At 41.0% G+C, this 14,092-nt stretch overlaps 1 protein-coding gene across 1 annotated transcript; it reads left to right on the top strand.

Moving 5' to 3' along the window:
* The first annotated feature begins 1,133 nt into the window (after positions 1–1,133).
* On the top strand, positions 1,134–1,499 carry LOC147499855 (uncharacterized). The gene has a single exon (XM_086563551.1). It carries the CDS (start codon positions 1,134–1,136, stop codon positions 1,497–1,499), a length of 366 nt encoding a protein of 121 aa, XP_086419677.1.
* Positions 1,500–14,092: the final 12,593 nt, after the last annotated feature.

Genomic DNA, 14,092 nt, shown 5'->3' with positions numbered 1-14,092 from the left:
GAGAAAATAAAATACGAAATCTCACTATCGAGAGTGGTATCGATTCTCCCTTCTCTCTCTGAATCCAAACAACTGCTCATCACAAAGACTTCAAGCAGCCAGAATTCGAAAAGTATGATGAGATTGATGGAGATCCTTTGATGCATCTTGTTAATTACAGAAACAAGATAATCTTATGGACTTTCGACGATGCTCTTCTTTGCAAGTTATTCCCGTCCACACTCATTGGAATTGAGTCGATGAGATGGTTTAACATGCTTCCAGAAAGATCCATTCATAATTTTACTGATCTCGCTTACAAGTTTGCCGAACATTTTCGTCACAACTAGAAAGAACCGAAAAATATTGATTCTCTATTCAGTATTAAACAACAAAAAAACGAAAAGCTCAGTAAGTTTGTCGCGAGATTTCGAAAAGCGGCTGTTGAAATTCCCGATGCATATGATATTCTTGTCATTTATGCTTTCAAGGAAGGTATTAATTATGACAGGGACGACGTTTACAACTCTATAGTAAAAGACGTCCCAACAACTCGTTATGAACTTTTTGCTAGAACTCAACAGTTCATTCGAGTTGAAGATGATGCATCAGCACGAGTTCACAGAGATAGGGATCGAATAAGCAAGCCGTAGGAACAGAGTCAAAAACCGAAGTTTCAACAAACAACCGATCAAAAGTCTAAGAGTGATGGTAGGCCACACCAATGGAATGACAAAGAACAAAAGAAACTTCCAGAGTTAAAGCTTACCGCCCTCAACGAGAAGTATGCTGTTATCTATGAGAAGATTAAGGGAAAGAATATCTTATCTCCACCTTTTCCTCTCTCCGAAAATACCAAGGCTACACGTGACAAATCATTGTGGTGCAAATTTCACGATGATTTTGGTCATGAAACTGAACAATGCCGATCTCTAAGGGGTAGAATCCAAGGTTTGATCGAGAAGGGTATGCTCCAGGATTACATGCTGGGTAAAACGAAACAAGCTTTAGTCGTGACCACACACAATGTAATCAAAGTCGGTCATGCCAGAGTTGATTCAATGTCTAACACCCAGCGTAAGAATTTCAATCACTTCAAGATCATTGATCTCAGCCACCATTATGTTTATAGTGGATATGATTTTCTCCACGGAATGGGTACTGAGACTTATGAGGATGGACCTCTCTGTTGGACTGACAATGACCTGATAGGAGTGCACCATCCTCATTATGATGTTGTTGTAATACAAGCTTTTGTTGGAATTCATCGTGTGCAGAAAATCATGATCGATACAGGTAGTTCGGCAAGTGTGATCTACAAGCATTGTTACAAAGGACTCAACCTCCCCGAGAAAATGATAGTTCCCGATCCAAATCCTATCATTAGCTTCGATGGGACAGCAGCAACATCAGTTGGTAGATGCTCTCTTCCGGTGACATTAATGAACAAGGAAGTTACAATTGATTTTCTTCTCTTGGATTGTAACTCCTCCTACAATGTCATTCTGGGAAGAGATTGATTCACTTAATGGGAGCTGTCGTTTCTACTTTCCATCAGGCTATCAAGTTCTAGTGTGATGGTATGGTATGCAAAGTTCGAAGTGATCAAATAGCAGCTTTGAAGTGTCATGAGTCTGTGCTCGAAGATTATAAAGATTCGGAAGTCAAGGGCAACACCATCCTAAATGTCGATGGGGAAAAATAGCAATTACAGAATTCCATTAGCCGAGTAAACGTTATGGAGCAGCGTTTAGGTGGCCCCCCAACCATCGACAGACTCCTCGAAGTACAAATCGGCAACAAGGAAGAAGAAACCACTTTTATTTCTGCGGAAATTTCCAAGAAGGAACATGATGATCTCATTGAGCTTTTGAAGAAAAATTGCACAGTGTTTGCGTGGACGGTCGAACAAATGCCTGAGATTGATCCTTCACTTGCATGTCATAGGCTGGATATCGACAAAACACAAAAGCCAGTGTGTCAGAAGCCTCGCCGAATGGCTCCCGATCGAAAGCTCAAAGTTAAAGAAGAGATCGACAAACTTCTAAGTGTTAATTTTATTAGGCCTGTACTATATCCAAAATGGATATCAAATGTAGTAGTAGTCCCTAAGAAAAATGGGAAACTTAGAATCTGTGTTGATTTTACTGATGTCAATAAAAAATGTCCTGTTCACCTGTATCCCTTGCCTCGTATTTTTGAAATGGTTGATGCAACTTCAGGGTTTAAATGAATTTCTTTTATGGATACCTCAATGGGATTTTATCAAATTGCATTAGCCGAAGATGAACAAGAACTTACAACTTTCATAACAGACCAAGACTTATTTTGCTATAAGGTAATGCCTTTCGGTCTAAAAAATGCACCGGCAACATATCAAAAATTCATTAATACATCATTTTCAGACTTCTTATGCAAGTTTATGGAAGCTTATATTGACGATATGGTCATCAAGTCGCATGAAGAGTCTTCACACCTTCATCACTTGCAAAAATATTTTGATTGGCTGGTGCATATTCGAATGCGTCTAAATCCATCAAAATGCGCATTTGGGTTAGCATCGGGAAAATTTCTTGGATATCTTATGACCAAACGAGGCATTGAAGCTAATCCTGATCAAATCTGTGCAATTACCGAAATGCCCTCGCCAAAAACCAAGAAGCAAATCCAGCAACTTACGGGTAGGATAGCCGCTTTGGGTAGATTTATCTAAAAAATATTCAGATCGGTTCCACCCCTTTTTCCAAGCCATTAAGGGATCCCCAAAATGGACAGATGAGTGTGACGTAGCTTTTAAGAAAATGAAAGAATACCTAGTACAGTCGCCAATTCTTGCTAGTCCGACCACCGGATAAACAATTGGCATCTATTTGGCAGCATCAGAAATAGCTGTGAGTGCCGTCTTATTCATTGATGATGAAAATGAACAACCAATTTTCTTCATAAGTAAGACCCTTACAACTCCAAAAACAAGGTATTCGCAAATTGAGAAAATAGCTCTCACTTGTCCATAGTGCACGAAGATTGAAGCCTTATTTTCAAGGACGTATCATCAATGTCTACACTGAATACCCCTTGAGAAAAGTTCTTCGAAATGCTGATTCGAGCCAATTAGTAGAATGGGAAACATATTTGAGTGCCTACAAAATTATCTACAAAGCCCAATCATCTGAGAAAGGCCATGCAATGGCATCACTTATGGCCGATTTTCCTGTCGATGACATACCGACCATGGAAGAGCAGTTTGAGGAACCTCCTCCTAATCCATAACAAGGATCGGCTGATCCATCCACAAGTGCCTACCCTTCTTTATGGATTCTACATACGGACGGTTCCAAGAACAAATCAGGTTCAGGCCTTGGTTGTGTTTTGATCCAACCTGATGGCAAAAAAATTGAAAAATTTGTTTGCCTCGAATTTTGCGCATCAAACAATGAAGCTGAATATGAAGCGGTTCTTTATGCAATGCGAACAGCACTTGACCTGGGGGCGACAAAGATTGAGTTATTCACTAACTCAAAGCTTGTTGTGAATCAATTTGGCGGATATTTTGTTGCTCGAAATGATAGGATGGCTGCATATGTCCAAAAAATACATGAGCTATCCATTCATTTCAAATCTATTGCAGTTCACCAGCACTCTCGCAATGATAATCGTCATGCCGATGCCTTAGCTTATCTCTCTGCCGCAGTTGATGTTAACAATGAAAGAAAAATCTATATTGATTTCCAACCTTTTCCAAGCATAACTGTTATAGAAGAACATGTTCAAAACTTATATATTGCTCATCTATGCTATTTCTAGGCGACATCTCGGAATTGCGAATTTGAGCAAGTAAATGCCGTAACAACAAGGAAAAGAAAGAGAGAAGAGCTACCTCAATCGGCTGGCACAAGTTCAGAATCTCACTCAGAGGAAGCAGCTCAAGAAGATTTAGTCGACCATCAAGATTTGGCCGATCATCGTGTTGAGAGTGAATCTCCACTCACACAGGATGCCGACCAAAGCAATGTTGATATGGAAGATGAGTCCCACGAAGCAGATAATTCTCTAGAAGTACCACATTTGGATCTCTAATCTATCGATGGTGATTCTTCACCAGATGATTGGAGACCTACTTATTTAGAATTTCTGCAACATGTGACTCTACCTGAGGATTCGTCACTTTCCTATAAAATTAAGAGAGATGCCTGGAAATTTGTCATAATTCCAAATTCTAAAGGCAAGCTCCTACTTTATAGGAAGGCAAACAATTTCAGTCCTCTTCTCAGATGTCTTTCCAAAGATCAAGGTCATCTAGTTCTTGAAGAGATACACTCCGGACTTTGTGGAAACCATTCTGGGGGACGTAGTCTTGCACATAAAGCCATGACTCAAGAATACTGGTGGCCTAGCATGCAAAGACACTCAGCGGAATTTGCCCAAAAATGCATACCATGTCAAAAACATGCAAATATGGGCAAACTTCCAGCAACGGAACTCCACCCAATTCTAAGCCCTTGGCCTTTTGCAAAATGGGGCTTGGATATTGTGGGACCCCTACCAAATGCTCCTGAAAGTGTACGATTCTTATTGGTTACGACTGATTATTTCACTAAATGGGTAGAAGCTCAACCGCTTGTCAACATCTCAGCAACAGATGTACGGCGTTTCTTATGGAAAGACATCGTTTGTCGCTTTGGAATTCCATCTAACATTGTCTCTAACAACGGTAAACAATTTGATGCGGAAGAAATACACAAATTTTGCGCCTCACTAAAAATTCAGCATAATTTTTCCGCTCCATATTATCCACAAGCAAATGGACAAGCAGAAGCAACCAATAAGACGATTCTCTCAACTTTGAAGAAGAAGCTTAATGAAGCAAAAATAAATTGGGTTAAAGAGTTGCCAGCGGTGCTTTGGGCTTATCGCACCACTCCAAAGCATTCTACCAATCTTTCCCCTTTCAATCTAGCTTATGGCATGGATGCTGTCCTCCCGACAGAATTAATTGCACCAACTACAAGGACAGAATCAGTACAAACTGGAAACAATGATGCTGCTCTAACTTTGGTGGTTGACTCAATTGATAAAACTCGAGAAGAAGCTTTACAATGTCTAATAAAATATCAGGCAGCCATGAAACGCAAATATGATAGAAAGCTTTGCCTCAAGAGTTTTGAACCAGAAGATTGGGTACTTAGCCACAAACAGAAGCTCATTGAATCTGGGAAGCTGTCAGAGAATTGGGAAGGACCGTTCATTATTGATAGACCAGCATCTTATTTCCTTCGTAGAATCACTGGAGAAAAATTTGTCAAGCCATGGAATGCTTTTCATTTGAAAAAGTTTTATTGTTGAATGTTTTGTTCTTCATTCATTGTAATCATTTCATAATTCAATAAAATTCGATCCATCTTTCGTTTTAACTAGGAATCAAATACCCCAAATTTTATTACGTTATCATTACACTTACACTGTGGGGGTGACGACACCCCAAATTTAATTACGTTATCATTACACTATGGGGGCGGCGACACCCAAAAATTCACTACGTTATCATTACACTATGGGGGCAGCAACACCCCAGATTTCATTACGTTATCATTACATTATGGGGGCGGCGACACCCCAAATTTAATTACGTTAGCATTACACTATGGGGGCGGCGACACCCCAGATTTAATTACGTTATCATTACACTATGGGGTCGGCGACACCCCAAATTTCATTATGTTATCATTATACTATGAGGGCGGCGACACCCCAGATTTCATTACGTTATCATTACACTATGGGGGCGGCGACACCCCAGATTCCATTACGTTATCAATACACTATGGGGGCAGCGACACCCCAGATTTCATTACGTTATCTTGGGGGCGGCGACCCCGCAAATTTCATTACGTTATCATTACACTATGGGGGCGGCGACACCCCAAATTTCATTATGTTATCATTACACTTTGGGGGCGGCGACACCCCAAATTTCATTATATTATTATTATATTATGGGGGCGGCGACACCCCAATTACGTTATCCTTAATACTTATATCTATTTTGCCGACCTACCTCAAGGCCAGATTACCCAACTCTTATATATTTTGACCGACCCATTCTGATTACCAATCTAATAAAAAATAGATAAAAACCAAATATCATGAATACAGTGGAAAAAATAAACATAATCGAGAGAGAAAAAACCATAACCTAACCTCACATCATCCTAACAATAAAAAACAAAAACTTCACTCAAGAAGTTGCAGCATAATGCTATCCTCCACTGGAACTGGAACACCTTTTAGATCTGACGGTGATACATCTTCCAACTTCCTATAACACATAGTATAATAATCTGACAGCTGCTGCAATTTTTCCCGTTTCTCAGAATCTCTCAATTTCCAAAGTCCAACACTTGCCGATGCTTCACGCAACAACGCCCCAAATTTCTTAGTTTCAACTGCATGCTTCTCAATCATATCATCCTTCTCTTAACACCCAACCCTAAAATTTTCCACCCTCTCATGATATTCATCTAACTCCTTCTTCAAAAATGCATTCTCTTCTAATAGTACCTTGTAGTCTCCTCTAATCCCCTCAGCCTCGCAAACTCGTTTAGCCAATTCCAATTTCTCATATTTTAAAATCTCAACTTCATCACTCAAAACCTTCTGCTCCCACGAGTTCTCCTTTTATAGATATTCTAACTCCAGAGCCGTATACCAATAGGACTAGATTTTCAACACTGACCAACAATCACTTTCCTAATTCGCTTAAGCTTCGCCTTTCTATTAGGTTATCTTTAACAGATCTTGTTATATATGAAGTTTGAATTCGAATTTGGAAATTAATTGCAGCATCTTCAACCGACCTTGTTCTATTAGTTTATCTTCAACAAAACTCACTTACTAAAAGTTTGAATTTGGCCGATCGAAACATGCCGATCAATTCGTATAATTCAATTACACAGTTGACAGCTTGCCCCATCAATATTTTGAATTGATCAGTTTTTTGGAAAAGAAAGTTGCGGATTTAATTAATTGCCAATCCCTTTTTTCCGATCCCGTTGAACTGCCGATGCCTATTCTTTGAACTGCCGATGCCGCTCGATACTTTGAATTGCCGCTGGTGTGCTGATCCTTTGAATAGCCGCTGAAGAACTTTGAATTGTTGCTGGTGCACTGAAAAACTTTGAATTGCCACTGGTGCGCTGATCCTTTGAATAGCCGCACAAGAACTTTGAATAGCCGCTCAAGAACTTTGAGTAGCCGCTGGTGTGCTGATCCTTTGAATAGCCGCTGAAAAACTTCAAAAGGACGAGACAAAGTGGAGGTTGTTAGTCAGAAAGGTGGTAGCAGCAAGGAGTGCTTTAAAGCCTTCGTCAACCCAAAAGCATAGAATGTTCTCAGCCTAACAAAATCTGGATTCTGGGCACTGTTAAGAATACAAGTTCAAAGACAAAAATTTTAATGTCTTTGTCCCACATCGCTCGCATTGCCGAGCCTATAAATGCCGCTCGCATTGTCAATCCCAAAAATGCCGCTCGCATTGTCGAGCCCATAAATGCCACTCGCATTGCCAATCCCAAAAATGCCGCTCGCATTGCCGAGCCCATAAATGCCGTTGGTATTGCCAATCCCAAAAATCCGCTTGCATTGCCGATCCCATAATGCCGCTCGTATCGCTCGCATTGCTGATCCCATAAATACCAATCCTTCTCTTATTATGTTTTACGCCAAATGATGTGTGTTTTCTGGAATGCCGCTGATCCAAATGATATTTAGGAAGAAAGTTTGCCGCTGGTTGTACTTGATTTGCCGCTGCTTGATTTGCCATTGAATTGAATTGCCGCTGCTTGGTTTCATGATGCTAACTTTTATATGGAAATTTGACTTTCCACCATTTATGGTGCCCATCCTAAATGATGGTACTATAATGACAATTTCGAAAGATCGAGTGAAGTCGTCCCTTCTCCCAGACAGCTGGAAGCTTGAGAAGATTTTTGCAACTGCTATAGTTCTTGGAAGTTACCGGGAAATCATGACAGTTATATTCTTTTGGGCTACATACAAGACATATTTGATATTTTTTCCTTAGTGTATTTAAGGTTCCAAGCCTATGACATACAGAATAACCCCTTCTTTCTAAAAGCCTAGATAAAGCCCATTCTATCAACCCCTTCAAAATCAACCCATATCTAATTTAAGTTTGATCCCCATAACACCTATCAAAAAGCTCATGGGCTATAAGTCTATAACCTTTCATCTTTAACCATTTTGAGTATATTTACCAAACTGCCATTACATATTTTCACCATTATACAATAAATTCAACAATATCAAAATCCAAATTTATACCAAACTCTATATAAATTATATCAAGAAAGAAATTTCTATTTGCCTTCAACTCCCATCATTTTTATTTTTACCGATTTACTAACCTACCAGGTACCATTAAAAATTATTACTTCTTTGCCACACAGGCCTTGCCCATGTAACAAAGAGAGGGCGATGTTCCGGCCCCCACAAATGTGGCCCAATAAAAGCCCAATTCAATATAAAGCCTACGCTCAAAGTCCATGCTACAAAAAAGCCCACGCTCAGAGCTTTGTTACAATAAAAGCCCAATTCAATATAAAGCCCACGCTCAGAGCCCATGCTCAAAACGTATATACCTACACAACTTCGTCCACATTCAAGAAACAACTTCCACCAACTTCATCCCATGATTGGACAGTTCTCCCTCCAGTTCTCCAACTTCATCCCACGAGCTGACAGTTGTCTCGCCAGTTCTCCAACTTCATCCCACGAGCTGACAGTTGTCTCGCCAGTTCTCCAACTTCATCCCACTGATAGTTGTCCCGCCAGTTCTCTAACTTCATCCCATGAGCTGACAGCTCTCCCGCCAATTCTCCAACTTCATCCCACGAGCGGACAATTGTCCCGCCAGTTCTCCAACTTCATCCCACGAGCTGATAGCTCTCCAGCCAGTTCTCCAACTTCATCCCACGAGCTGACAATTGTCCCGCTAGTTCTCCAACTTCATCCCACGAGCTGACAACTCTCCCGCCAGTTCTCCAACTTCATCCCACGAGCTGACAGTTGTCCCGCCAGTTCTCCAACTTCATCCCACGAGCTGACAAATGTCCCCCGATTCTCAACTTCATCCCACGGCCGACGGTTGTCTCCGCCGGCCTCTCCAACTTCATCCCATGATTGGACAGTTCTCCCGCCAGTTCTCCAACTTCATCCCACGATTGGAATATTGGAGAACGAGAAAATAACTATCACCAATCCTACCTATAAAATCCAACCTTCGTCATTTTTCCAGAACTACGCATCGAGACTTGATCCCAAGCAATACATTTGGGTACGTAGACAACTTCAAAACCGAAGTCTAGTCTCATCTTTTCCCAACCACCATCTCCAAAAAAACATTACTTCTGACCCTCAACTGGTGTGTTTTAGCAAATCTTACAGAAACAAGCACCTCCAAGCAACCTAACCCCCTGCTGAGGATGGAACAAATCTGAAGGAAAGAGACAGGGAGAAGAGCGACGTGGATCTGGTGATGGCAAAAATATCTCAATTTTAGCCACATTAAGAATCAACCCGTAAGAAGGTCTTTCTTCCTGAATCATACCCAAAGTTGTCCCCACCTATTCTGTATCCCCGATCAGAGTCCCATCATCTAGGTACCAAGCCTGTAGCAATAATTGACAACTCGACTGTATCTGTAGAATTAGAGGATACAACACCAGTGCAAATAGAAGGGGACCCAAACGGTTGCCTTGCTAGTAGACCATATGTAGCCATCCCCCACGTATAGCCTCGCAGGTTGACAATACAAGTACTTGACCCAGGGAGCAATAGCTGGGCATCAGATACGAACCTCTCTCAACATGGTGGTTCGATCAAACATGTTAACAGTATTCTGAAAATATACCAGCATCATTGAAAGAGAGGTATTGTCACCGTTAGCATACATCATACGGTTGACAGCGTTCAAAATCGCCTCTGCTCCACCAGAAACACCCATCCCATACTGGAAATCTTGTAAGTACCCAACCACATATCTAGAAACTCCTTTCATTGCAATCTTGGAGACCAAACGATGCCAAACCATGCCCACAGCTATAGGACGAATACTATTATCCGGCTTAAGAAGTGGAGTAAGCGGCGCACTTGCTATGAATTCCTCTAACGGCTGTGGACATCGTCCCTGTAACCAAAGATTCACCACAGGGGTCAATACATCTAGAAAATCAGACGATATAGCTGCTGCAGCACCACTTATGACATCCAACAAGTGCTGAGCTCGGAGACCATCACGGCCACAAGAAGTACCTTTCGAAAACGACCTAATGCATGACAATATGGTGTCTCTCTTTACCAATAAAGAGGGCTCAACAAAAGGAACTATTGGCTTCACAGGTGGTTGTCACATTGGGTGCTTCTCCTCTAATGCTTGAATAGTCTTCGCCGAGTTAGGGGTAACCCCTGATGATGATAACACTTTTACCGCTGTAGTAAAATGCCCATCAACAACTTTCTATAAGTATCGACGCACATTCTGAGTGGAAACAAATCTCTGGGGTGGCTGTATTGAAGGAGGCTCTACTGCAGACTCTAAGAGGCGAAATAGTCCACCAGGCTCATTCCAAATCGTCAAAGCATGTAGAATCTGTTTCTGTTGAAGGTTTTTCCTATTACCAGACCATCGTTCCTGACGATTCTATGGTTGAAAAATCTGTAGAGTGTAGCACGGAAGAAGGAGAAGACGAACCTATGACATAACTGAACTAGGATCGGCCGTAATATCCCAGAGAGCAGACTTCAATGCACCAGAAAATGCCAAACGACAAGATCGTGGTATACTTTTCACAGTGCGAAAGGGTATATGGAATGCCTTATCAAGTAACGTCTCATCAAGAAAGGGAACAACACCCAGAGGCCTCAGGATAGCACTAGCGTCTCCTTGTGATGAGAGTGCATGTTGCATAGTCATAGGGATGGGCGGTGGTTCTGGTATACCGACAATAAGACATCCCAACTCTCCATTATCAGTCATTTTCGGTGGTTTTGTGGTGCCTCCTGAATGACGACATGGTATAGTTAGTGCATGCATGCTGAGACAGTGGCCACATATCCATTTGTTCACCATTTTCAAAAAATTAAGAAGGGATAAATATAAACTTATGTCCTCCTTAATTTTATCCCGCAGTCTATCTGCATCTCCCTGACCATTCAAGTGCTGCTTCTTAATGTGAGTTTCGATATATGAAACTGTAAAACCGCCACCACCATTGACCCCATCTTTGCACATATCAAACTCACGAAAAGGGCAATGCACATGCTTCTTCTGAGAGAGCATGATGACGACACCCTATACTCTACCAAACCCAAAAAACCGTCGGCACAAATCCAAACCACAACAAACAAGAGCACTACCATAAATCCAACCCAAACAACAAACCTAGCATCAAAACAAAGCCAACTACATCAAAACCAACAAACAACCATACCCATCTAATAAGTTAACCAAACCACAGTCTACAAAAACAGAAACAACAAGGAAAATAACCAAACCATCATGACTTTTTTTTTTTGCTATGCTATTAAGGTGGGAGGAAATTGAAAGGGTTCGGTTGTGGTGGAAGTGCTGGTGGTGGGAATGTGAACAAATATGTTGGTGGTGGATGGGGGATGATAAGGGCTGGGGAGGTGTTGACGATGTTATCGGATGGTGGTGAGGGCGATGCTGGTGGGTGGTGGATGGTCGGGTTGTTTAAAGGATGATGGTATTTGCTGGTGGGAGCGGTGGTCGGTGATGGGGGCGGTGTGGAGCTGGGCGCGTGTTGCACAAGAAGTACGCTGGGTTTCTTGCTGGAGAAAAGTGCGCTGAGAAGAAGAGTACGGTGTTGGGTTTATTGTATTTTATTTTTTTTCCAGTATCGGTGAATTGAGGGGAATGGGGAAGGTAAAGGGAGATGCCGACGGTGGTTGGTGGTGTTTGGAAGTCAACTGGACGACCGGTGATGGAAGGAGTGAGATTGGCGGAAGAGTCGACTAGTTAGAGAACAGTGGAGATCGGTGGGGAAGTGGCGAAGATGGTGGTAGGCAGACGGTGGTGAGGGATCGGGTGGCAAGCAACCGATGAAGTGCTTCTTTGGAAGGGTCTTGGCGGTGAAGTGAGGTGTTGACGAAAGTGGTGCGTGCAACCGAGAGAAGAAGAAGAAGTCTTATTTGTTTTTTTTAGCTCAGTGGTATATCCTTGATTAGTACTGGATATGCTTGTTTTCCACTAGCTTCTTTCACTTAGAACAAAATGATGGTCTTCATTGTATCTCTCTGATATTTCCTTGTAATCTTCCTTTTGTGCTTTTCCTTCCTCCTTGTGCCCCTCGTATACTCAGAAACATATGGGTATGGCTGATAAAGGTTTTTGGCTATACTCTTTGTCTGGAGTTGGGTAAAGGATAAAGGGTTTTGGAAGAAATGGCTTGATGTAAGGCTCAAAAGGGTTTAACATGATGGTCCTACTAGGTGGGATAAAGGCTTAATGGGTTCACTACTTGACTTATCAGTATGATACTCTGTTTCGAATAGGCTACAATACCTAATGGCTATCTCCCTAGTTGATGTCACTTCGTGATTTAACCAAATCAACGAATAATGAGACTATATTACAACAACATAGAGAACTGAAAGATATTGAGTCACTAAAACTCGGATTTTTCATAAGAACTCTCCAAAGAATGGGTATAAAGCTCAAGTCTCACGAGCTAAGTCTAAAAATTCTACTTCCAGTTTACTAAGGGTTTAAATCTCTCTTCTAGCAAAAGTACACAAAACTGACCAAGTACTATGGTGGTGCCTTGATAAAGAATTCTATCAACAAGAACTATGTCCAAACATAATAAATAGTCTAAGCGGTAATGAAATCAATAATATCAACTATCTATTAAACTCAACACTAAGTAGTATAGAATATATATCCCAGACTCATCATTAAAATTCATTTTTCTCATGCTTCTGATATAGAAACAAAAATATTTTTGTTTTTGAAAACTAATTTTCAAAATTCATTTCTCAAGTACACCCTCCCCTACTTATGCATGCGTTGACCTCAATGTATAAAGAAGTAAATGAAATGGATGAGAAAAATGTAGGATATTACCATTGATGCCAAATATCAATATTTTGATCTTTCTCTGTCATATAAAGGTTAAGCTCACAAAATAGAGAAAATCAAATACAATTAGTTCAAATCAAATTTTTAGGTCTTTTTACGTCAGATCCCCAAGACGTAATGTGAGTCTTTTAAAGTCAGATTCTCAAGACTTTTGAGTCCTTTATAGTCAGATCCTCAAGACTAGTATTCCCACCCACTAGGTTTCACTTTGTAGGAATTCTTCTGATCTCTCTCAACAGGTGATTGACAAAAGTATACCTTGTACCAACAATTTTTTCTTATTGGCTGTAACCCAGGACAAGTTTCAGAATGGCAATTCTTACACCAACCTAGCTTACGCACTCTCCTCTTACGCGCAAATGAACTTTTACCAAACCCTACACGAGCGATAGAAATAATCTTCCTTTGAAGGTCAACAGGGAGTAAATCCCACAAACTAACAGGTGGTGAACACTTAGGTTTCCATCTCAAAACTGATCTCTTGACAACATGCTTACTTCCTATAGACATTTTATACTCGGTCTACTAGAGTTATGAGACTTTGACTCCGGTGCTTGCAACTCCTCTCAGTAAAGGATAAAGTTATGAAAATCTGAAGGCCCGGCTATCGGTGACACTTATACTAATGAGATCCTAAGGAGTCAAGCTTATGACGCTTGGCTTCCTCATGCAAAAAACTTAAACTAGATAGAGTAACAGGTTCAGCAAGACATAAAATGTAATCTTTAATGTGTGTAGGTAACTTACCCCAATTTTCCGCTTCAACAGTGGTCTGATAAACCGGATCCTTGAGAAAAACGGCCTCCACATCGCTAGTAGGTAACTCCAGAAAAGGCTTCAGTCGATGAGCGTTGACTTTAAAACGAGTCTTTCTCTTTATGTCTTCTACTTTAATAGCTCCAAAAGGTGTGACATGTCTTACTACAAACGGTCCCG

This window comes from Coptis chinensis, chromosome 5 (assembly GCF_015680905.1).
Source record: "Coptis chinensis isolate HL-2020 chromosome 5, ASM1568090v1, whole genome shotgun sequence".
In the NCBI taxonomy this organism is placed as follows: Eukaryota; Viridiplantae; Streptophyta; class Magnoliopsida; order Ranunculales; family Ranunculaceae; genus Coptis; species Coptis chinensis.
This window is presented reverse-complemented; position numbering and strand designations above follow the sequence as displayed.